This window comes from Mastigoproctus giganteus, chromosome 14, assembly GCF_048544385.1.
Source record: "Mastigoproctus giganteus isolate SK-2022 chromosome 14, ASM4854438v1, whole genome shotgun sequence".
In the NCBI taxonomy this organism is placed as follows: domain Eukaryota; kingdom Metazoa; phylum Arthropoda; class Arachnida; order Uropygi; family Thelyphonidae; genus Mastigoproctus; species Mastigoproctus giganteus.
In genome coordinates, this window is record NC_143588.1 from 109242791 (window position 1) to 109269146 (window position 26356).

The 26356-nt window shown below is 38.2% G+C and overlaps 1 protein-coding gene across 1 annotated transcript; it reads right to left on the reverse strand.

Moving 5' to 3' along the window:
* Window positions 1–9769: 9769 nt before the first annotated feature.
* On the reverse strand, window positions 9770–11576 carry LOC150075536 (uncharacterized). The gene has a single exon (XM_090388536.1). The coding sequence runs from the start codon at window positions 11393–11395 to the stop codon at window positions 9770–9772; it is 1626 nt and encodes a 541-aa protein (XP_090244662.1). The 5' UTR covers window positions 11396–11576.
* Between the last annotated feature and the right edge of the window lie 14780 nt (window positions 11577–26356).

Below are 26356 nucleotides of genomic sequence, written 5' to 3' on the forward strand. Positions count from 1 at the left end.
ACCTGGTGAACATTTACAGTTGGGTGTGGATGTGCCACTAGGCGACTCCCCAGAGTGTGTGTTCGATGGGATTTAGATCGTCTGAACAGGCAGGCCAATCCATATGAACTATGTCATCTCTTTCAAAAAGCATATCAACAGCTGCAGTGCGATGGGGTGTGGCGTTTATCATCAACACGAACTTGGGGCCAGCGGCACCTCGGAAGAGACACACGTCGAAGGAGTACCTCAGTACAGTAGCGAGCACCGGTTACAGTACCGCCTTCCAATATCTGGAGTTATGTACTCCCATCCAAGACAACGCCTCCTCAGACAAGAACTCAATGCCATATCGATTCCTTTCAGTGATGTTTGCAGGGTGATACCATGTGCCAACTTCTCGCCAGATTAATTGTCGTCCAAATTCACTGCTGAGACTGAATCTACTGTAATCAGTAAAGCGTACCTTACCCGACTGCGCTGCTGTCGTTGTGTTCAATGCACCACTGTAAACAGCGTCGCTGATGGACAGATGTTAGAGGGACACTGTGTACTGGCCATCGGGCAAACAGTCCACCTTTCTGGAGTCAACTTGGTAGAGTAAACCGCGATATCCTATGTTCTCTGCAGCTGGTTTGCAAAGGATTCCGGTCCCTCTTTGCCTGTAGGATTATAATAGCGGTCATCATTGGGGGTTGCTTTTCGTGGACCACCATTGGTTTTTCGAACAGCTGTACCTGTCGTTCTGAAGGCCATCACGCACGTGAGACGATGCTATGGGCGATACGAACTCTGCAGCCACACTCCTCGCACTTCAACCTTCCCAATTATTCGACCCTGGAGAGTCATCCAGATGTTGTCTATTGGCCATTTCTTTGTCTGTAGCACTGTATGAAACCAATCGAATGTCTGTAACAATCGTGCTCACTATGCTGTAATTTACACACAACAGCTGCTTTTATCTGTTTTTGTGTGCCTTCTTATCACGATTCAAATTTTTGCACATGCACCAAGTTTCTACTGAATTGCCAGTTATGCAAATCGCCACAGGGTGTTTCGTTTGATTTTGTGATTGTAACCTTTAGAAATGTGCATTTTATGTATTGAATAACAATCAATACATAACATACACATATCTTTTCCCATAACATGAAATTATTAACAAAAAACACTTAAATTTCCATAACAGTCACTCCTTATTTCCACAAATCCATAATTGGTCATTGCTATATGTATACAAATTAATTCTATAATTACACCTATAGGTTTTCACAACAATAATTTCAATGAAAAACCATCCCCATATATATATATCATTCTAAGATTACACAAGCTATTATTCACAATAAATCAGAACTCTTATTATCATACATCAAAATTTCTATTCATATATGGTGTTGGTTGGTTGATGTGTTGTTTAATGGCACAAGGGCTGCTAAGGCCATATTGTGCCTGATTCTATTCGATAGTGCAATTTACAGTTAAAATCTGTAAAATAATCCCGTCTGCTTTAAGAAATAAAAGAACTCAGCTAGATTTGCATTGTCTCCAGTCAGATAGGGTAATGTCAAAGGTTCTTGCAGATGTGAAAGCGATTTGAAAATTTTTTTTCCATAATTATTATAATGATTGCAATTTATTAGAATATGCCTCACCGTAAGTGTAGTCTGACAATATGTACAAATAGGCGGATCTTCCCCCATGAGCAGATAAATATGGGTTAGATGCGTGTGCCCAATGCGCGTCCTAGCCAGGATCACCTCCTCTTGCCTATTTGATCGCATACTTGATGGCCATAACTTAGGTTCCTGTTTAAATTGAAGCAGTTTATTTCCACACTGAGCCTGCCAGATTTGCAACCATTGCTCTTCACACACGTTTTTTATGAGTGATTTGTAATCTACATATGGCACTTGGTAGTTAGGAGATCTTGCAGTGATTGGATGTTTAGCGGCTTGATCTGCATATTCATTTCCTTTGATGCCTACATGACCCAGTATCCAACAGAAACGGACTGATTGGTTTGCAACTTGTAACGCAATTATCTGTGATCTAATTTGCTTCAAGATGGGGTGGATTGGTTTGGATGGATTTTTCAATGATTTTATTGCACTCAGAGAATCAGAGTAGATCATAATTCGCTTACTAGACAGATTAATAACGTGATCCAGAGCTATTTTAATCGCCCACAGTTCAGCAGAGTAGATGCTGCATTCCTTTGGAAGGGACACAGAAGTAGAAAAGATAGAAGAAACTGCTGCTGTGCCCACTGTCGTACTTGTTTTCGAGCCATCGGTATATATTTGAAGATACCGAGAATTTTCTGCTACATGTGCAGTATGGAGTTTCCTGATGGTAAGGTCTGCTGCTTGCTTTTTCCCCCATTGTTGGAATGAGAAGTCACAAATTGGTGTATAATCAGACCACGGAGGGTCGTGATTGCTCATTTCCTGAAAGACATTACCCATGTCTAGATTCCAACATTGTGTTAACTGTAGCAACCTTATCCCAATAGGCTTGTTTTCGTTAGGTTTGTTTTGATAAAATGTGGTCCACTGGGGCTCAAATAAGTATGGCGAGATAGGATGAAAAGGAAGACTCCGTATTTTTGCTGCATAGTTCAGCATCAACATTTTCCTCCGAAGATGGAGTGGAGGTTCGTGTGCATCTATATATAGACTCTGTACAGGGGATGTTCTGAATGCTCCTAAAGCAGTTCTTAGGGCACTGTGATGGATGGTGTCTAGCCGAGTTAGTGCACTTTTCCTGGCAGAGTCATAGATTGGAGCTCCGTAATCCAAGCGAGATCGGATTAATACCCGATATAGCCGAAGCAGAGTGTATCGGTCAGCACCCCACGTCAATGAAGATAGTACTCGGAGGATATTTAATTTTTTCAAGCAAATGGTTCTCAGATATGTGATGTGTTGTAAGAAGTTTAATTTATTGTCCAGGATTAGGCCAAGAAATCTGATACTATTGGAAAGAGGTATGGTGGTATTTTTAAGATGTAGTTCAGGCTCAGGGTGGATCTTACGTTTTTTACAGAAATGAATACAGTTAGATTTTTTTGCTGATAAGCGGTAGCCATTGCGAGACATCCACAGCTCGATTTTGTTAATTGAGATTTGAAGCTGTCTCTCAATAGAATTCATAGTTTTTCCTTGGCACGAAATCATGAGGTCATCTGCATAGTGATATAATTCTACTGTGCTTGGAATATCATGGATGATTTTGTTTATTCTTATTAAAAATAGAGTTGGACTCAAGATAGACCCTTGAGGGACCCCTTCCTCCTGTATATGAATTCTAGATAGAGTATGTAGATGACTAACCTGAAAGGTTCTGCTCTGGAGAAAGCTCTGAATAAACAGAGGAAGCCTGCCTCGTAGACCAAAGGTGTAAAGGTCACGCAGAATACCGAAACGCCATGTTGTATCAAAGGCCTTTTCTAAATCAAAACTTACCATAACGAGGTGGTCATTTCTGACAAAAGCGTTTCTGATGTTCGATTCTGCTTTTTTCATCATATCTAATGCAGATCTATTTTGCCGAAAACCGTACTGATTTTTATGTAAGATGTTATGTGACTCAAGAAACCAGGTGAGGCGCTTCAGAACCATTTTCTCCAGTGTTTTCCCCAAACAACTAGTTAAGGAAATTGGACGATAATTTCCTGGATTAAAGAGGTCTTTCCCTGGTTTAGGGATGGCTAATACAAGTGAATGTTTCCAAGAGCTAGGATAAATATGTTCTTCAAAAATTCTGTTGAAAAATATTAAAAGAATTTGCAAAGCAGTATCATTCAAGTGTTTTAGCATAATATAAAATATACCATCAGGGCCAGCTGCACTATTGGGTGCTCTGTTAAGAGCATCCGTTAACTCGGATATAGTAAAAGGCTGATTATATGGAAGAGACAGACCGGTGTTGAAATTTAACTTATGCCTTTCTGCTACCACTTTAATTTGTTGGAATGAAGCATCATATGAATTTGCTGCTGAAATTTTTGCAAAGTCTTCAGCAAAAGCATTTGCTATGTCTTTGGAGGAAGACACTTCCTGTCCATTACAGATCAATATTGGAGAGGATGACAATGGATATTTGCCATTCAGATGTTGGATTTTCCTCCAGATTAATCTTGTATCGGTGTTTTTGGTGATAGTGGAAGCGAACTGTATCCAGGAATCTTTTTTGGCTTTCCTTCTTATTTGTCGTGCTTTAGCATTTAATTTCTTGTAATTTATAAGGTTTATAATAGTGGGATGCTTGCGGAAGATATTCCAAGCTTTGTTCTTTTCTTTTTTTGCTCTATTACATTCATTATTCCACCGGTAGTTTTTGCACCTACGTGGATGAGTCGACGACTGAGGAACAGCTTTGTAAGCTGCTGCTAGTATCCGTTTAGTAATATGGTCATTAGCTTCATCTATTGACTGGTTCAGAATGAAGTTTTTATCTAAAACTGTATTTAAGGAAAATTTTTCCCAGTTTGCCTTTGTAAATTTCCATCTTCTGCGAGTTTCCGGATAGGTGGTGGTAGTTTGGAATTTACAAGTAATTGGAAGATGATCACTATTGTGGGGATTATCCAATACAGCCCAATGTATACTTGGGTACAGAGCCGGGGAACAAATAGATAGATCTATGGCTGAAGTATTTCCTGAAGGAAAATGAACATGAGTATGTGCACGGGTGTTCAGCAGAGTTAGATTTTGTTTGTCCAGTAATGCTTCTATTAGCTGCCCTCTTTTATCCATATGGAGACTTCCCCATAATGGGTGGTGTCCATTAAAATCACCCATCAGACAAAAAGGAGGTGGTATCTGGGCAAGGAGCTTATCAAAGTCTCTGAGTATATACGTTTGGTAAGGCGGAAGATAAATAGAAATAAGAGATAAAGATATTCCAATTTCTATTCTTACAGCAACAACTTCTGCAGTTGCTGCATTCCTGTCACGCCTGTACAAAATATATTTCTTTATTGAGGGGTCAGTTGTGGAGTTAAAAATGTTTCCTGTAAACAAATGCCTGCTGGATTGAAATCTCGGATTAGGTCATAAAGTTCATCTGTATTAGTACGTAGTCCTCGACAGTTCCATTGTAAAATGCACTTCATTATTTAGTTTTAGTGGTAGGATGATCCGGTTGCCTTTTAGAGGCAGTAGGCTTATTGCGATCTATTTTAATTTTATCTTTTTTAGGAAAGGTAGGCCGTCCAGTGTCCATATCTTCTTCAGCATGAATTTCTAATATAGGTTCTTGTTCAGTTTTGTCATCTGTATCCATTTCTGCAGTATTAATTTGAGTTTTAGTAGAAGATTCGGCTTGTGTCATCCTGGTCTCACTTTGGGACTTAATGCCACTAGTATTTGGGATGGAGATTGGAGTATTGCAAGTCTGGTCTCTGTTGTTTTGCTTCAAGGATGGCTGAGGAACTGAAAGCTGAGCTCTAGCCCATTCAGCAAGTGATATGTTTGGTGGAACTGAGTCAATGGTTTGTGTAGCAATTGAACGGTATTTCTTTGTAACATCTGCATATGTACGTGCAGGAGTATCTTTCAGTACTTGTCATCGCGCTTCCTGATAAGTCACTTTATTTTCAACTTTAAATTTCTGTATTTTTTTCCCAACTTTCCATAACTCACAATTTCTAGAATACGCAGGATGTTCTTCCCTGCAGTTAAGACAAACTGGAGATGTAGCAGTACAGTCTGTTTGAGTGTGATCCTGGGATCCACATTTTGGGCATATTGTGTTTCCTCGACATGTTGCCTGAGTGTCCAAACTTCTGACATTTAAAACACCGTATTGGATTTGGTATATACGGGCGGATATGGCAATTCAAATAACCAGCTTTTACAGTATTTGGTAAGTTTGGGGTATTGAATGAGAATTACACTGCGGCTTGGAATGAGATTGCCGTCTCTACGAGTCAAAATTCTCTTAGCTTGTATGACCTTTTGGTCTTTAAGTTCTTGTACAAGCTCCTCTTCTGTTACATTCAATAGATCCCACTCAGAGATAACACCTTTGGAACTATTTAGGGTTGAGTGGGGAGATATTTTAACAGGGATACCACCAAATGTTGTCATCTTTAACAATAATTCTGAATGTTTCGACTGTGTAGTTTCCACCAGCAAATCCCCTGACTGTAACCTTTTGACCATTTTAGGTGATCCAGCAGCATTTTCTAGAAATCTCTGTATAATAAATGGGGAGAGTTTGCTCACTGGTTGACTAGTTAAGGAATGAATAATCAGGAAAGTTGAATACTCAGGTTGATTATCTACTTTTAAGCGCTTATGTTGCGCACTACCTTCATCACAGTTATACCAATCTATGGTATTTGAGCTTGAAGGCTCTAAGGCTGGATAATTTTCTTTATCCATGTCGGCTCCTTTTCGCCCTGGGGGATTAGCTTTTCCACCCAGGTTACCGGCCCCGCCACGGGGAGGCAGGAGCAGTGCCGCTTGTGGCCAAGCATAGGAGTTAGTACGGTTAGTATATACAATAAAAAAAAAGGTACTTTCCTTTTTCTGGCTCTCTTTCTATACTTTTAAAAAGTAGAGCTAATCAACAGAAAGACTTACGAACGAAATGAAACAAGGAAAAACTCAGTCGCTTTAGGAAATCGCTATAGGAATCGCAGTACTATTTAGCACAGAAAATCGCTTGGCCTCAAGAAACGCTTGACACCCGGGGCCCATATATGGTGTAGGGACAGTCCTTTCAAATCACCATTATGTACATCCCTTCCTAGAGTTCAGACCCATTCAATTAGTTACTACTTTGCACAAAAGTCAAGGATTTCTAGGAACACTGATTGCCTCTTAAGGGGGTTCTGTTTAGCAAATTATTATTGCTCCTCTAAGCTGTTTTAGAGGAACATTCTTAAGGAAAATTTTTACTTAGTTTCTTTTCTTTGTCAGGTTGGGCCAGTCTGCTAAGCACAGAATATTTCATTCGAATTTTCATGGATCTCGTATATTTTTCCCTTATCTCCAGATCTCCAACTGTTTCTCCGATTCTTTGGCTTCCTGAATGTTCCTCATAGCTTTATCCTGCCTTCCTCTCTAACTTAACTACAGCTCATGCCACTAAGACCATGGCTCCAAAATTTTCAGCAGCTGCTCCTACACTTCGCCAAACCCTATTCAACTTTGACCTCTAAAAACACCACTCCAAATTCACCCGGAACTGCCCCTATTTTCCCATCTCTACATCCTTTATATCTCAAATATTCTCCCATTTCCCCTGTCCTCTTTCTTGCTTAATTTGGTCTTCCCTTGAACATTTTACAAGCTTTATTAATTTTTGCTTCCTACAACATAGGTACGTGTTTGCCCCTTCCATTCCCCTTTTGAGAGCTAATACAGCACAACTTATCACAATTTTCTCCCACTTGCATTTCTATTGAAGAAGACTCCACGTATAACTTCAACATACCATGCTTCCATAGTAAGTGAAAGCTTACAACTCCAATAAACCGATAAAAGTCTTGCTAGTGACAAACCGACAAGTTCCAGTCAACATCTGGAAAGTTAAAATCCCACATTATAAGACATTTTGATTTACAGGCCCTCTATTTCTCTGCACAATTGCTCAATATACTCATTAGGCCTATAACACACACCTAATCTCATTTTCCTTTTCCAGTGTTTATGTCACACCAAAGTGACTCAACATTGTATGGCCCACCGTCAATTGGTTGCACTTACTTAGATATTGTTTCTTAACTAACAGCATAACCCCTCCTCCCTTCCTGTCTATCCTTTATCTATTTTACTCCCCAAATTCCAATTCTGCAGAACTTATATCTGTGACACATCTGATATAACAAAAATATGCACATTTGATGTCTTGTCCGGCACTTAAAACTCATCAAATTCATTAACCATACTCCTAGCATTGGTGTGCATGCAAGTATACATGCACCTGTTTCTACACTTAGTTACCCTAACACATCCCATGTATTTACTTGTTCTATGACTCCCAGCAGTCCTGGATATCTCCAGCACCTTTCTTTCCAGGCTGCTGCTTATTCTAATAGAAGCATTGCAACAATCACTTTTGCCTCTGCCTGCAGCCACTATTAACCTTTTAATCTATGTATCCCCCAAGCTAGCAGTTTTCCAACCCACCTAACACTACCTCAATAGCATCAGCAAATATTCTTGCCCCTTTCTATTTAAGCGTATCCCATCACTGTAGAAGCAGTCTCTCCTGTTAGCAAGCACAGAACACACTGATAAAAATCCTACACTGTGAGCTTTGCACAATCTCTCCAGGGCCAAACTGATCGACAAGGCTCTCCCCATGTACTTGCTCCTGTCGTGCCTGGGAAGAATTGCTAACACTTTCGACATTCAAACCTAATTCGCCACTTTTTTTCAACATTGACCTGTACGTGTTCAATAAATCTGCAATCTCTTACTCTGATTGTCATTAGTTCCGGGTACAACAATATCTTTTATAGTTAAATTTAACCAGACTAAAATTCAGAATATGTTTTTGAAAGAAATTCATTAATTCTTACACCGTATCGGAATTATGAAAATCTCCACTCAAATATTTTTATGCAAATAGCTTTTGCACATATTTCTCATTACAACAGTATCCTTTAAAAACTATTAATATACTTAGATATTTCTACAACATATGAGTGAATGTATGGGTCAGACTGATTGCATTATCTCATATAATGCTAAAATAATGAATAATACAAAGATGTTTATTTATTTAAATTAATGTACATTCGAGGTTGCTTATGACAAGTTTCACTTGGGATCGATGCCATATTCCTGAAGTTAAGCCATGCATTACCAGGTTTGGCCATTTTCAAATTTACTTTGCCTTATTTTCACTTTTTTTTTTTTAAAATGTGGTTAATAACAAGTGGAGAAATATATGACATTTAGATCTCTTTACAAATTTCACAAATTATTTCTTATGAATATAAACCATGAAATCTGATTTTTGATTGAATTCTGAAAAATAAATGCCTTGTCACATACTGCATTTCAGATATGAGAGTTTCCCTGAGAGTTAGTTTTTAAAAATTAGTAACAAGTTTGCCCCATATTTCAAAAGTGAATGGGGTATGACATAACAGATGCCATTACTGCTGGGTGTGAACTAACAGATTCTGATTCATATGACCTATTTGTAAAAATGCCTTCAGATGTGAACTTGCAGGTGTCATTTTACTTGATTACTTGAACATGAAAAAGCTTTACCGCATGTTTCACAAGAGAATGGTCTTTTCCTGTGCATGAACAGAGATACTTTTCAAATCACTTGTGAAAAATGCCATTCCACAAATTTCACAAGATAATGGTTTTTTCATGAATGTGAAGTAGAAAATGTCTTTTAAGACTTCTTGAATATGAAAAAGCTTTACTTCATGTTTCCCAAGAGAATGGTCTTTCCTGTGTGTGAACTAATAGATGTTGTTTCAAATGACCTGACTGTGAAAATGACTTGCCACATATCTCACAAGAGAATGGTTTTTCTTGAGTGTGAACTATAAAATGTCATTTAAGTCTACTTGAACATGAAAAAGCTATACATGTTTCACAAGAGAATGGTTTTTTCTGTGTGTGAACTAACAGATGCTGTTTCAAATAACGTAACTGTAAAAATGCCTTCTCACATACTTCACAAGTGAAGCATTTTTCCTCAGTGTGAACTAACAAATGTTGTTTCAAATGACATGACAGTGAAAATGCATTACCACATATTTCACAAGAGAATGGTTTTACATGTGCATGAACTAAGAGATGTTCTTTCAAACTACCTGACTGCAAAAAGGCTTTATGACATACTTCACAGGTGAAGGGTTTTCCTGACTGTGAACTAACAGATGTTGTTTCAAATGACCTGATCGTGAAAATGCCTCACCACATATTTCACAAGAGAATAGTTTTTCTTGAGTGTGAACTAGAAAATGTTTTTTAAGACTACTTGAACATGGAAAAGTTTTACCGCATGTTTCACAACAGAATGGTTTTTCCTGAGTGTGAACTAGCAGATGTCGTTTCAAATTACCTGAATATGAAAATACCTTACCACATACTACACAAGTGAAGGATTTTTTGCCAGAGTGAACTAACAGATGTTGTTTCAATTGACCTGATTGTGAAAATGCCTTGCCACATATTTCACAAGAGAATAGTTTTTCCTGTGCGTGAACTAACAAATGTTGTTTCAAATGACCTGAATGTAAAAATGCCTTACCACATACTTCACAAGTGAAGGATTTTTTGCCAGTGTGAACTAACAGATGTTGTTTCAAATGACCTGATCGTGAAAATGCCTTGCCACATATTTCACAAGAGAATGGTTTTTCCTTTGCGTGAACTAACAGATGCTGTTTCAAGTTATCTGAATGTGAAAATGCCTTACCACATACTTCACAAATGAAGGGTTTTTCCTGAGTGTGACCTAACAGATGTCGTTTCAAATGACCTGATTGTGAAAATGCCTTACCACATACTTCACAAGAGAATAGTTTTTCCTGTGCATGAACTAACAGATGTTGTTTTAATTTACTTGAATATGAAAATGCCTTACCACATACTTCACAAGAGAATAGTTTTTCCTGTGTATGAACTAACAGATGTTGTTTTAATTTACTTGAATATGAAAATGCCTTACAACATACTACACAAGTGAAGGATTTTTCTCCAGTGTGAACTAACAGATGTTGTTTCAATTGACCTGATCGTGAAAATGCCTCGCCACATATTTCACAAGAGAATAGTTTTTCCTGTGCGTGAACTAACAGATGTTGTTTCAAATTACCTGAATGTGAAAATGCCTTACCACATACTTCACAAATGAAGGATTTTTCACCAGTGTGAACAAACAGATGTTGTTTCAAATGACCTGATCGTGAAAATGCCTTGCCACATATTTCACAAGAGAATGGTTTTTCCTGTGTATGAACTAACAGATGCTGTTTCAAATTATGTGAATGTGAAAATGCCTTACCACATACTTCACAAATGAAGGGTTTTTCCCGAGTGTGAACTAACAAATGTCGTTTCAAATGACTTGATTGTGAAAATGCCTTACCACACATTTCACAAGAGAATGGTATTTTCTGTGTGTGAGTTATCAGATGTTTTTTCAATATATCTGACTGAGACAATCCTTTACCACATAATTTTTCCGAAAATAGGTTTTCCTTTGTGTGAACTAAGAGATGTCCTTTCAATATAGCTGAGTGGGAAAATGCCTTGCCACATATTTTACAAGCGAAGGATTTCTTGCGATTGTGAATTATTAAGTGCCGTTTCAAATTAAACATGTTGGAAAATGACTTGCCACATATTTCACAAGGAAAACTTCTTTCTTGACTATGAATTGATGTCTTTGTAGGTACTGTGATCTTGAAAATATTCTGCGACATATTTCACAAATGATCAGCTTCTCCTCTCCTGTTTGTGAACATAAATGTTGTTTTAAGGCACCTGATCTTGTAAATGCATTATCATAAAATCTACAAGAAAAGGATTTCTTCAGAGTATGAAGTGACAAGTTTACTTCTGGCTAACTTGGATGTATCTCAACTTAAATCCTACCTTTGAAAATGATCTGGATACTGTGAAATTTATCTCTTTTTATACAGAATTATTTGAAGGAATGAATTCCGTAATTCTGTTTTGCAATATCTTTTAAAGTAATGGAGCTTCGCTTGCTTTTAAACTGAGATACTGAATATTCCTGTGCTTCTGTTATTTTGTGTTCTTTTAAACATTTTTCTCATCACTTGCATTTGATGGCATCCTTTGGCTGTGGAGCTGTGATTAAATTCGTAGTCAATGGTGACATACAAATTTAACTACACTGACTTCCATCTTAACTGCATATTTAATTTAATCTCCTTGCTGAATCTGAAAAAAAAAAAAAAAAAAAAAAGTTAAGAGAATATAAAACACAATTCCTATATAATGTAAACATCTTTCCATCTTAGTTGCAATATCAAACGTGAAATTAAGGAGCCATACTATATTTATTGAAATATATGCTTGTTCACATTTACATATTCAACCCCTGATAGAGGTTGTGAAAAGAATAGTACATGACAGTAATGGCACATGAATAACACCTCCAAACAGATTTTTAATGGCCAGTGGATGATATAGATTTCTTATTGTAAATCCATCCTTTGTGTGTGTGTGTGTGTGTGTGTGTGTGTGTGTGTGTGTGTGTGTATTTAAATAATGACAAAAAGTTAAAATATAATAAAATAAATAAATAAATATTGAGGTTTCATTAGAGGCAGCAACATGCACATCCTCCATATATCCAATATTTCAAAATAAAATAAAATATAATAATAAAATAAAACATAGGCCAGTAGTATGGCAAAGACTGTAGAGCGAAATAATATAATTATTTTTATAATATATAATTATAACCGAAAATAATATAATTATTTTGGCCTATTTTTATGTTAATTTTCACTCTACAGTCTTTGCCATACTAGTGGCCTACATTTTATTTTATTTTATGTTATTTTGAAATATTGGATATATATATATATATATATATATATATATATATATATATATATATACACACACACACACACACACACGACTCTGACAAAGGTATATGCAAACCTCTCTTAACATACTGAATGGCGCAAATAAGACATAAGTAATGTAGGAATAGGTTTAAATATTGTATAAACAATACAACTGATATCAGAAACAAGCATAATAATCTGTGGGAAGGAGCTCAGAAAGAATTTAAAAGTGGCTTAAATCATTGCATGCCATATCAGAAATCTCTTTATGCATTTTCACATGTTTAACATATTCACTGCATCAACATTAATTAGGGTTCCCAAAGTGCTGTGCCAGCCATAATGTATACATGCATTAAGTATAGCACCCAATGTGCAAACACACATGTGGGTTTGCTTGATTCTCTCGACACACTGATTGAATTCTGTACTATTAGAATCAACAATTTGTATGTTTCTAGCTTGGAACACATTTTTAATTTTTTTTTTTTTCTTGTGTTAAGGTTAGTTTATGTACATAGAAATAACCTTAGAAATAAATTGAAATAACCTTTCAATAAAATTTTGAGTTTTCTTCTGATTTATTGTTCACTCCAAAAAAGTGTTCAATTTTAGTTATTAATTACAGACGTTTACTTTTTCACTATTTACAAATTTTTGGAAGGTTATCTTTCTGAAAATTATTTTATTTATTTTTTTGTTAGTTGTTGGCGCATCAGCTTCTGTGGCCATAATGCACTCCAAAAGTTTTTGCATTTACTCTGATTCAAGCCCAAGGTGGGATTCGAACCCCCAATCTTTTGGTTACCAGGCTGGCACTTTACCCGACCCTGCTAGCCCTTTCAGCTCTGAAAATTATAGCACACTGAATGGGTGCTCTCAAATATATAGGTGACAGCAAATATGTTATAATTGCAGAGTCAATGATAACTGATATAGCGAAAATGTGGAAGCAAACCTCAGACGTAGTCAGGTAAGCCAATAAAACTGGTGAATAGTAATTATTGGTGCACAAAGGTAGTGTTAAGTTAAATGAAATAACATAACTGAAAAATGTTATTGTCTAATTCCAGATGACTATAGGAGCATCTACCAATAAATGTAGCGTATAGGTTAGTTGCAGTTGAGTTACAAAACCCTGTGTTAGTGCATAACACAGGGTTTTGTAACTCAACTGCAACTGATAATTCTCACATCACACTAGCATGCTGGTATGAGTAGTCCAGTTTCCTTTCATAAGATGCAAGGAAACTAGGGTTTTGCTATCAGCCAAAAATGCCCTCTGTGACAGACTAACTGGCAAGATATATCGCTATCTGCCACTCGCTTGGAGAGGTCTGAATCCAATTTATGTTGACAACTGGAGGAATTTCTAAGGTCCTCTTCATTCAAAGCTGTAGTTAGCTCATCTCTAATATGGGACGTATATTTTCACTAATGAATTTTTCTGGGTTTTTCCGAATTCACAAGAAAATCAGCAAATGAACACACATCACATTTCAATACATGCAATTACAGTTAAGAGTGCATGCTTGATTTCTCTTAGTTGTTACATAAATAACAACTTAGTTGCACATTCAGTTGTTGAAATCAATGTTTATTATTGGCCAAAAAATTTTTCTGTATAACCTGTATCCATTTTAATTATGCCCTCTCAACTGCCAGGATGTATTTATCCAGCTGCTCCTTAACACTTTTTACTTTTTCCCTTTTTCTTTTTTTTATTTAAATCCGAAAACAAAAGATATTTGAATAGCACTTCGAATATCTGAAATTCGAATATCCGTTTCTGAGTTGAAGCATCAGAAGATAATTGTTGGATTACACTCAAAATTTAGATTATAATTTTCAGGAAATAATTGTGAAAGGAGCTCTTTCCAAAAAACAAAAGTTGAAGGAATAAATGAGAAAGAAGAAAAGTTGGCTCTGAGTTTTAAGCTGGACAGTAAGATGCTGCTGACTGGTTGTAGCAAGTGTTCAGACTGGTATGGAAGAGAGAGAGGCAAAATTATAGAAGCAAATTCAGAAGAACAATGCCTCTGGAAGTACCTATATAAAAGGCATGCAGTAGAAACAGAGTGAGTACGGGGAAAAAGTTTGGTTTCAAAGTGAATTTCTACCATCGGTGAGATGCCACTGGAATTTTCAAAAACCTGAAGAAAAGGCTTTGTTATTGTTCAATCACTGCCCACCTCATCCATCAGTTGACGTACTGAAATCAAAAGATGGCACAATCTGTGTCACGTTTGTGTCAAAGAACACAATGCACTAATTCAGTCCATGTATCAGGGCATTATTTGATCGATCAACACTTACTATCAACATGAGCTACTTGCTGGAATTTTAAATTTGGGAAGTCGAGTTTTTCTGACTTTTGCAGATTGCAAGGATGGAATTCTGTTCCACCAACCAAATACCCGCTGGCTAAATGCAAATTTCCGCACATCTTTCCTACATCTGTCTTTCCTCAATTTGAAAATATGCCCTCTCAGGTGATTATTATGAGCAAGAGGAAGAATCCCATCAGCATTCTGCATGCTCAAACCATTCAAGGCTTTATATACCTCTGTCAGATCACCTCGCTGGTGCCTAGTCTCCAGACACTAATTCGCAAAACTTAAGCCTTTCTTCGTAATAGCAACACTTTGTTTCATTCACTAATCTTGTTGCCCGCCTCTGTACTCGTTCCTGCAGCTCTACATCCTTCTTGAAATAAGGCCTCCAGACCTGTATACATTACTCAAGGTGTGGCCTGACCATTGCTTTATACAAGGGAATAATCACCACCTTCTCCCTGCTAGAAAAATTCTTGTATATCATTGACAAGACACTATAAGCTATACTTGCAGCCCATCTGCACTGCTCAGAGAATTTCATATCTGCCTGTACAATTACCCCCAGGTCCTTTTCATTCTCTACCACCATCATTTTAGTACCACAGAGTTGATACATTGCTCTGGGGTTGCCGTTTCCCATATGTAGTATTTTACATTTGTCACTGTTAAACTTCATTTTCCACCTCTCAACCTTTCGAGATACGGTTGCAGCAGCATAGCTTTAGTAGTGTCCTTAACAACCCTGCCAACCTTGTATCTTCTGCAAACTTGGACATTAAGCTTGATATACCATCATCAATATTATTTATAAATACAGAACACAATAATGGACCCAACACTGAACCCTGAGGGATGACACTAATAACAACAGTCCACGATGAGCAGTGTCCATTGATTACCACTCTGTCTTCTCACTCTCAACCACCCCTTTTCCCATAGCAGTAATTTGCCCCCAATGCCACACTGCTCCAATTTTTTCAGCAGTCTTCCATGTGCAACAGTATCAAAAGCCTTTGATACTGTTGCACATGTTGCACGATGAGCAGTGTCCATTTATTACCACTCTGTCTTCTCCCTATTAACCACCCCTTTATCCATAGCAGCAATTTGCCTCCAAATGCCACGCTGCTCCAATTTTTTCAGCAGTCTTCAATGTGCAACAGTATCAAAAGCCTTTCTAAGATCCAAGTATATAATATCAAAGTTATTCCCTGCATCCAGTTCTCTTGTGACTGCATCATAGTATCCAATCAAATTGGTCAAGGAAGACTTCCCCTTAACAAAACCATGCTGTGGCCGAGCTATAAATGAAGTCTTGTCTAGATGATCCTGCAGTGCTTCTTTAACCAGTGACTCCATTAATTTTCCTGGAACAGAAGTTAAACTCACAGGTCTATAATTACTTGTGTCAGCCTTTGTTCCTCCTTTGTGGATTGGAGTCACATTTGCACATCTCCAGTCTGTGGGTACCACCCCTGAGTCCAAGGAAGCTCTCATAATTATGGCTACGGATTTGCTTACTTCCTTTGTTGCCTCCTTTAATATAACTGGATAGATCCCAACCACCCAATGTGCCTTTCTTGTGTTTATCTTCAACAATTTCTCCTCCATTTTACTCTCAGTTATTACAAGATAATACAGCTTACTGCCAGAGTTGAAAACACCTCTGGTATTCCCCTTGCTGTATAACTCCTCATGTGTGAATGTCGATGCAAAATATTCCTTTACTTTATTAGCTACCTGAGAAGGATCATCAACAGTTGAACCATCGATATCAAGTGGAACAATCTGATTCATCCCCTTTCTTCTAGAGTTTACATAAGTAAAGAACTCTTTGGTGTTTTTCTTTGCATCCTTTGCCAAAGATTTCTCGTAATCTGCCTTTGCCTGCCTAACCTCCTTTGTAACTTGGTTACAGATCAACATATCTATCTTAGGCTTCTCTGTCATGTGTTAATTCATATGTATCCCATGCATTTTTCTTCACTGCCATATGTCTCATTAGTTCATCTGACATCCATTTAGGTCTAATTCTTGATCAATATTTCTTAGTTTGCATGTAAAGCCTAGTATCATCCAAGATAAGTTCTTTGAATGCTTCCCACTTTGAATTTTCTGTTGGTAACATCATCAGTTGGTCCCACTATATAGAATTTAAATACTGTTTCAGACCATTGTAGTCACCTTTACGAAAGCAATAACCCCTGATGGTAGTTACCTCTTTGAGTAAATCCCACTTCAGCACACTGTGTTCACTGCCACCTAGTGGTTCCTTCATCTGCAGATTCCTAATGCACGAAGAATCACTACTGATAATCAGATCAAGAATATTACTACCTGCAGTTGCGTCCCGAATATGCTGAGGTAGAAAGCAGTCATCCAATAAATCCACAAAAGGCTTGCTAGTGTGAGTGACTAACATACAAATTCCAGTCAATATCTGGGAAATTAAAAACCCCTATTATAAGACTCTCTGATTTACTGGCCCACTCCATTTCCCTGTACAGTTTATTATACTCATCAGAGTCATTAGGCCTATAGCACACTCCTACTCTCAATTTTGATCTCCCAATGCTTATGTCACAACAAACTGACTGGACACTGCACTGTCAGCAATGTCGACTGGCTTCACTACCATGAATTTTATTTGTTGCTTAACTAATAGCTTTACCCCCCCTCTGTTCCTATTGTGTCTAACCTTTCTGTACACACTGTGCTCCCCAGGTTCCAGTTCTGCATTCCTTATATCTCTGTGACACCACGTCTCTGATATTCCAACAATACCTGCCTTTGATGTTTTGGGCAATAACTCAAATTCATCAAATTTATTTACAAATATTCCTAGCACTGGGGTACACGCAAGTATACATGCATCTGTTCCTATTCTTAGCTACCAGCAGTCTTATAGCTCTCCGCAGTCTCTGACATACGCTGCATCTTGTTTTCCAGCCTGCTGCTCATTCCAATAGTAGCAGTGCAAAAATTGCTTTCACCTCTGCCAGTGGCTACTGTTAATCTTTTAGTCCTCGTATCCCCTCCCAAGCTAGCGGTTTTCTGACACACCAAACACTGCCTCGATAGCATCAGCAAATATTCTTGCACCCTTTCTATTTAAGTGTATCCCATCCCTGTAGAAGCAGTCTCTCCTGTTAACAGGTACAGACCAGGCTGAAAAAAATTCTACCCCTTGAGCCTTGCACAGTATTTCCAGGGCCGAACTGATCATCAAGGCTCTCATCATTACTGTACATCAATTTGTACAGTAGACTTCCATGTGGAACCATATTAACAGCTTTCCTGAAATCCAAGTATCTGATATCAAGATTATTTTTGACATTTAATTGGGCTACTGTACTGTACAAATCATAGCATCCAATCAAATTGGTCCGACAAGACCTCCCTTTAACAAACCCACGATGTGTTTTAACTATTACTGCAGTCTTGTTTCGATGACCTTGCAATGCTTTAACCAGTGGCTACATTATTTTCCCTTGAAGACAAGTTAAACTAACAGTACTACAGTTAGTTTGTTCACCTTTTGAATCCCCTTTGTGAACTGGTGATACATTTGCAGACCTCTAGTCCATGGGGATATCCCCTGCGTCCAAGAAAGCACTCATAATCATTTTCTAAAGGTTTTGAATAAATCCTCAAGTGTGAATGTAGATGCAAAATACTCATTCAGTTTATCAGCTACCTGAGCATGATCATCAATAGTCAAACCATCTGTGTTAAGTTAACAGGAGAAACTGCTTCTACAGGGATAGGATACACTTCAATAGAAAGGGTTCAAGAATATTTGGTGATGCTATCGAGGCTGTGTTAGGTGGGTCAGAAAAGGCAGAAGTGAAAGTGATTCTTGCACCGCTTCTATTGGAATGAGCAGATGCCTAAAAAACAAGATGCAGGATATTTCAGAGACTGCTGGGAGTCATTGCAGTACAAGTAAACACATGGGTTGTGTTAGGGTAGCTAAGAATAGAAACAGGTGCATGTACACTTGCGTGTATACCAATGCTAGGAGTTTGGTAAATAAATTTGATGAAGGCGGATATTGTTGGGATATCAGAGACGTGGTGTCACACAGATATAAGGAATGCAGAACTGGAATTTGGGGAGTACAACGTCTACAGAAAGGATAGACAGGATAGGAAGGGAGGAGGGGTCATGCTATTAGTTAAGAAACACAAAATCCAAGGAAGTGAAGCCAGTTGACATAGCTGGACAGTACAGTGTCCAGTCAGTTTGGTGTGACATAAGCATTGGGAGATCAAAATTGAGAGTAGGAGTGTGCTATTGGCCTAATGACTCTGATGAGTATAATAAGAAACTGTAAAGGGAAATAGAGGGCCAGTACATCAGAGAGTCTTATAATGGGGGATTTTAATTTCCCAGATATTGACTGGAATTTGTGGGTTGGTCACTCACACACTAGCAAGGCTTTTGTGGATTTATGGGATGATTGTTTTCTACATTGGCATGTTCGGGAGGCAACTAGAGGCAGTAATACTCTTGATTTGATTACCAGTAGTGATTCTTCATTCATTAAGAATGTGCAGATAAAGGAACCACTAGGTGGCAGTGATCACAGTGTGCTGAAGTGGGATTTACTCAAAGAGGTAACTACCATCACGGGTAAAGGGAAGGGTTATTGCTTTCGTAAAGGCAACGACGATGGTCTGAGACAGTATCTAAATCCTATACAGTGGGACGAACTGAAGATGTTACCAACAATAAATTCAAAATGGAAAGCATTCAAAGAACTTATCTTGGAAGCTACTAGGCTTTACATACAAACTAAGAAATATTGTTCAAGGTTTAGGCCTAAATGGATGCCAGATGAACAAATGAGACATATGGCAGTGAAGAAAAATGGATGGGATACATATAAATTGACACAGAAGCCTATGAGAGATACAAGTTGATCTGTAACCAAGTTTCAAAGGAGGTTAGGCAGGCAGATTACGAGAAATCTTTGGCAAGGGATGCAAAGAAAAACAGCAAAGAGTTCTTTACTTATGTAAACTCTAGAAGGAAGGGGATGAATCAGATTGGTCCACTTGATATCGATGGGTCAACTGTTGATGATCCTGCTCAGGTAGCCAACAAACTAAATGAATATTTTGCATCGACATTCACACATGAGGAGTTATTTAGCGAGGAGAAAGTCAGAGGTGTATTCAACTCTGGCAGTAAGCTAGAGAATCTTGTAATAACTGAGAGTAAAGTGGAGGAGAAATTGTTGAAGATAAACACATGAAAAGCACCGGGGTGGATGGGATCTATCCAGTTATATTAAAGGAGGCAGCAAAGGAAGTAAGCAAATCGTTAGCCATAATTATGAGAGCTTCCTTGGACTCAGGGGAGGTACCCACAGACTGGAGATGTGCAAATGTGACCCCAATTCACGAAGGAGGATCTAAGGCTGACACAAGTAATTATAGACCTGTGAGTTTAACTTCTGTTCCAGGAAAATTAATGGAGGCACTAGTTAAAGAAGCACTGCAGGATCATTTAGACAAGACTTCAGCTATAGCTCGGACAAAGCATGGTTTTGTTAAGGGGAAAGTCATGCCTGACCAATTTGATTTTATACTATGATGCAGTCACAAAGGAACTGGATGCAGGGAATAACTTTGATATTATATACTTGGATCTTAGAAAGGCTTTTGATACTGTTGCACATGGAAGACTGCTGCACAAATTGGAGCAGTGTAGCACTGGAGGCAAATTGCTGTTGTGGATAAAGGGGTGGCTGAGGGGGAGAAGACAGAGAGTGGTAATCAATGGACACTGCTCGTCGTGGACTAATGTTATTAGTGGAGTCCCTCAGGACTCAGTGTTGGGTCCATTATTGTTTTCTGTATTCATAAATGATATTCATGAGGGTATATCAAGCTTAATGTCGAAGTTTGCAGACGATACAAAGGTAGGCAGGGTTGTCAAGGACACTACTGACACTATGCTGCTGCAACAGGATGTGGAAAGGTTCAGCAGATGGGCTGGGAGGTGGCAAATGAAGTTTAACATTGACAAATGTAAAGTACTACACATGGGAAACAGCAACCCCAGAGCAACGTATCAACTCTGTGGTACTACACTGACAGTGGTAGAGAATGAAAGGGAACTGGGTGTGGTTGTGCAGGCAGATATGAAGTTCTCTGAGCAGTGCAGACAGGCTGCAAGAGTAGCTCATGGTGTATTGTCAATGATATATAGGAATTTTTCTAGCAGGGATAAGGAGGTGATTATTCCCTTGTATAAGGCAATGGTTAGGCCACATCTTGAGTACTGTATACAGGTCTGGAGGCCTCATTTCAAGAAGGATGTAGAGCTGCTGGAACGGGTACAGAGAAGGGCAACAAGATTAGTGAATGGAACAAAGGGGTGCTCTTACGAAGAAAGGCTCAAGTTTTGCAAATTACAGTGTCTGGAGACTAGGCACCAGCGAGGTGATCTGATAGAGGTGTATAAAGCATTGAATGGTTTGAGCATGCTCAATGCTGATGGGATTCTTCCTCTCGCTCAGAATAATCACCTGAGAGGGCATAAATTCAAATTGAAGAAAGACAGATGTAGGATAGATGTGCGGAAATTTGCCTTTAGCCAGCGGGTGGTTGGTTGGTGGAACAGACTTCCATCCCTTGTCGTGGAAGTTGATAGCCTAAATAAGTTTAAGGCTCAGCTGGACAGGTATTTTGAACGAACAGAGGGGTGAAGCGGAAGTGTTTTTTTTTTTTTTTTTTGGCTGATGCTGCATAAGCTTGCTTTCTTGCATCAAATGCCTCTACTAATGCTGATGCTAAATAATCTGCTAATCAAACATTAACATCACGTGACATTTCTAACAGTGAAGTTCATTACACGGGTGACACGCGTGCCAGATGTTTCCGTATGTTCAGGAGAACACGTGACAATGGGCGAAGTCAGCACCCGTCAATCACTGCCGTGTCGGCGAGTGTTGAGAGGGTGCACCAAATTTTTGACTCAGTCCGCCTCTGTTATCAATATTGCTTTCCTTTTTCCCTCTGAATCTGTAGTGTCTTCACCACCTCACTAGCTGACATTCTACTAATGCACATTTCTGGAGGTCACTACCATAAAACAATAAAAACAATTTCCAGTTGCGTTCCTGCTAGTGGAATCTGCTATAAACTGGTAGTAAACTCGATCTAATTGCATTTGCGATAATACCGATAGCTGGAATTTTACGTTATTATGGTGAAATGCGTTTCCCATTCACTGATAAAAAAAAAACATAAATACATTTTCGAAATCTTCTCTTCATTCCTATCGTGTTTAGTGCAGGTGGGTTGATTCCGGTCCGACTGCCATTTCTTGTAAACACAAAGGCGAATCGTGCATAAGCGAATTCGGTTCGTGTTATATACGATATCGTTCCTCTATTTATAAATCGTGTATCATCGAACTCGTGTAGGGTAAACACGTATTTTACGAGGCCTGACTGTATCTGACATTCACCTATTCAGCAAATAACAAATGGATCTCTTCTTTAAACTTACCTATCGCAGTATTTATCCAACAACTCATCGCTCGAAATATTGTCAAAATCTTCAACGCACTGACCATGTATTTGCGCTCGGATTCCTTTAAGTTCGCATTAAACTTCCCGTACAAAAAAAAAAATAATAATAAAATAAATAAGTATATAAGATAAATATTTGTAAAGAAAACACTGAAAAACAAACCACACACATCAAGCAATAAAAATGAACAATTTAAGTCGATTATACTCTCAAAACAGGGTGGCCAACTCGTAATAATGAACAGACACGAAACTATGTTAAAAAAAAAATCACCATATTTCTTTCTTTTTTTCCTCACAGATTTTCTGGTGATGTACTGTACACACAGCTTCAATTAACCGCTATCTCCTTAATAACTAGGAAACTGCACTATCCTATTTATTTTCTAATATTTTTCCCTTTAAATTATTTGTTACTCTTATTCAAGTGTCACTTTCATAAGTTTGAACAGATTGCCAAACTGACATACAGACCTTTCTCTGTTTTTTTCTTTAACAGAACCATTCGTTCTTTGGCAGGGGGTTGTTCCTAGCTGAACCTTTCCTTTCCTTAGTACGACGGAGGTGCTTATCTCTAGAATGCCTCTTATAAGTTTTGCAGCAAAAAATTCTCCTTCTCTTATATAGTATGGCTTATTCGATCTTCGTGTTTTACCATTTCAGTGAATGGGTGTCTAATTAGTTTTATCGTATAGTTGACAGGGGATAACTTTTTCACGATTCTAAATGGGCCAAGAGAATATTTATTCTATCTCTTGTTCTTCTTCTTCCCTGAGCTTTGAAGTAGTACCCAGACTCCAAATAGGAATGGCTTATACTTTCTGCTCATATTGAACCTCTCTCTACTACTCTTGCTAGGCTCTCTACTGGTTTCTCTTGAGAGTTATCTAGCTGTCTCAAATTTTTATAGAGTCTTTTTAAAAGCAGAAACCCAAGATACTCCATTTTATCAGTGTTCACTTTAGGATCTGAAGCAAAACTTAACCGATCCCTATTAGCAAAAAAAAAAAAAAAGGAGAGCTTATCCTTTACATTCTTGTGTACGCTTGTGCTAATTAAGAAAAGTGCAGAGGACAACTAATCATTCCAATATGTTCCTTTTCTCTACTAGGTCTGCCAAATCCCTTTTGATGACCGATTCAATCTGTCGCAAAGGCCGTTCGGTTTTGATCTGTAGGGCACTGTACTCTGTTTTTTAACCTGCAACAACATACCTCACAGTTATATCATCAATTCTTATTGGACATTTGTTCCTCTATCCATCATCATCAGCTATTTTCAATTCCCTGCAGGATGAAGACCTCTATCCGTTACTTTCCAGTTCCTTTTATTTTGTGCCAGAAGCCTAGTTATCCTTTTTCGGACCCAGAGACAGAGAACATGTTCGGGCTCCTATTTAATTAATGAAAATTGCAAAAATACACCCAAAGGGCCTGAACCTGGATGCCTGCCTACATGGCAGTTACGCCACTGTTTTGTTTACTCGTTATCCATTTACTACCCACAAACTCATGAAATTCATTTGTCCATCTTCTTCGTTGTATTCCAGGTTTTCTTCCAGCTCTTATTGGGTCATTCTGTTATTCTTTTAGTCCATCTGTCATCATGTCTTCGAGCTATGTGTCCTGCCCAAGACCATTTTAGTTCTTTAGTTTTAATAAGAATGTCCTTTACTTGAGTTCGCTGCCTAATCCATGTGTTTCTCTTCTTATCTAACAGTTTGATTCCCAATATAATTCGTTCCATTATTCGCTGTGTCGTTCTCAGCTTCTCTTTCATTCTTTTGGTGAGTGTCCGATTTTTACTTTCATGAGTTATGCTGGGGAGTATCCATTGGTTCATTATTTTACGTTTCAGACAAATTGGGATATTGCTCCTCAGTAGGTGACTATATTTCCGAAATGCTATCATTCCAAAATTTATTTTTCTCTTGACTTCCAGCCATTTACCATTATTACAGCTAATGAATTGTCCCGTATAAGTATTTGAATCGAAATTTTCAATTACTATTCCTTCAATTATTATATGCTTTTCTGTGGAATAATTGTTTATCATTACTTTTGTTTCAGTCATATTCATCTTTAGTTCAAAATCCTTACTAGGTGTACATAACTGATTAAGATTTTCCTCTATTTCTTTGGGATCGTGGCTTATGATCACAATGTCAACTGCAAATCTTAAATGGTTTAGGTACTCTCCATTCACATTGACATCTATCTGCGGACAGTCTAATCTTCTGAAAACTACCTCATGGGCAACAGTAAACAACTTGCAAGACCGGCGGAATTACTTAACACCTACAAGTCACTGTTGAAAAAAAGCCGTGAATTAGGGTTGAATTTGAAAGTGTCTGCAATTCTGCCCAGACACGATAGGAGGGAGCTTATGATGAGAGCCTTGTCAATCAATTCGGCCCTGGAAAGACTGTGCAGGGCTCAAGGTTTAGAATTTTTTTCAGCCTGGTCTGTACTTGTTAACAGGAGAGAATGCTTCTACAGGGAGGGGATACACTTAAATAGAAAGGGTGCAAGAATATTTGCTGATTCTATCGAGGCAGTGTTAGGTGGGTCGGAAAATTGCCAACTTGGGGGGAGATACAAGGATTAATAGATTAAAATTAGCCACTGGTAGAGATGAAAGTGATTCTTGCACTGCTTCTATTGGAATGAGCAGCAGCATGGAAAACAAGATGCAGGGTATTTCAGCGACTGCCGGGAGCCATTACGTACAAGTAAACACATGGGTTGTGTTAGGGTAGCTAAGAATAGGAACGGGTGCATGTATACTTATACTTGCGTGAACACCAATGCTTCTAGTTTGGTAAATAAATTTGATGAATTTTAGGTATTGTTCAATACATCAAAGCCATTTATTTGTTATTTGGTTTTTTTTTTTTTTTTTAGGAGCATTAGCAACTGAGGCCATATTGCTGCGGGGATATGCAGTGGTCATTCCCTGACCTTTCCGCATCCTCTGTACTTGGTGGTCAAGGGCTCGAAACCAGGTCTAATCAAGAAGAATGTGCTGCTCCTGCAGATCTGGCTACGGAGACGCCCATCAAAGGCAGATATTGTTGAGATATCAGAGACGTGGTGTCACACAGATATAAGGAATGCAGAACTGGAATTTTGGCAGTACACTGTGTACTGCAAGGACACACAGAATAGGAAGAAAGGAGGGGTTATGCTATTAGTTAAGAAACATAAAATCCAAGGTAGTGAAGCCAGTCGACATCGCTGTACAGTGCAGTGTCGAGTCAGTTTGGTGTGACGTAAGCATTGGGAGATAAAAATTGACAGTAGGAGTGTGTTATAGGATTAATGACTCTGATAACTATAATACACTGTATAGGGAAATAGAATGGGCCAGTAAATAAGAGAGAGTCTTATAATGGGGGATTTTAATTTTCCAGATATTGACTGGAATTTGTGAGTTGATCACTCGAACTCTAGCAGGGCTTTGTGGATTATTTGTGTGATCGTTTTCTACCTCAGCATGTTCAGCAGAGAACTGGAGGGAGAAATACTCTTGATATGATTATCAGTAGTGAATCTTCATGCATTAAAAACCTGTAGATAAAGGAACCACCAGGTAGCAGTGATCACTGGGTGCTGAAGTGGGATTTATTTAAAGAGGTCACTACCATCAGGGGTAAAGGGAAATGTTTTTGCTTTCGTAAAGGCGACTACGATTGTCTGAGACAGAATTTAAATTCTATACAGTGGGACCAACTGATCATGTTACTGAAAGCAAATTCAAAATGGGAAGCATTCAAAGAACTTATCTTGGAAGCAACTAGGCTTTAGATATCAAATAAGAAATATTGTTCAAGTTTTAGGCCTAAATGGCAGTCAGATGAACTAATGAGACATATAGCAGAGAAGAAAAATGCATGGGATACATATAAATTAATGGGTGAGAGGGAAGCCTATAATAGATATAACCTGATCTGTAATC

Bases quoted from the DNA above. Each gene is read 5' to 3' on its own strand.
- LOC150075536 (XM_090388536.1), bottom strand. From the start codon at position 11,395: ATGTCGCAGAATATTTTCAAGATCACAGTACCTACAAAGACATCAATT.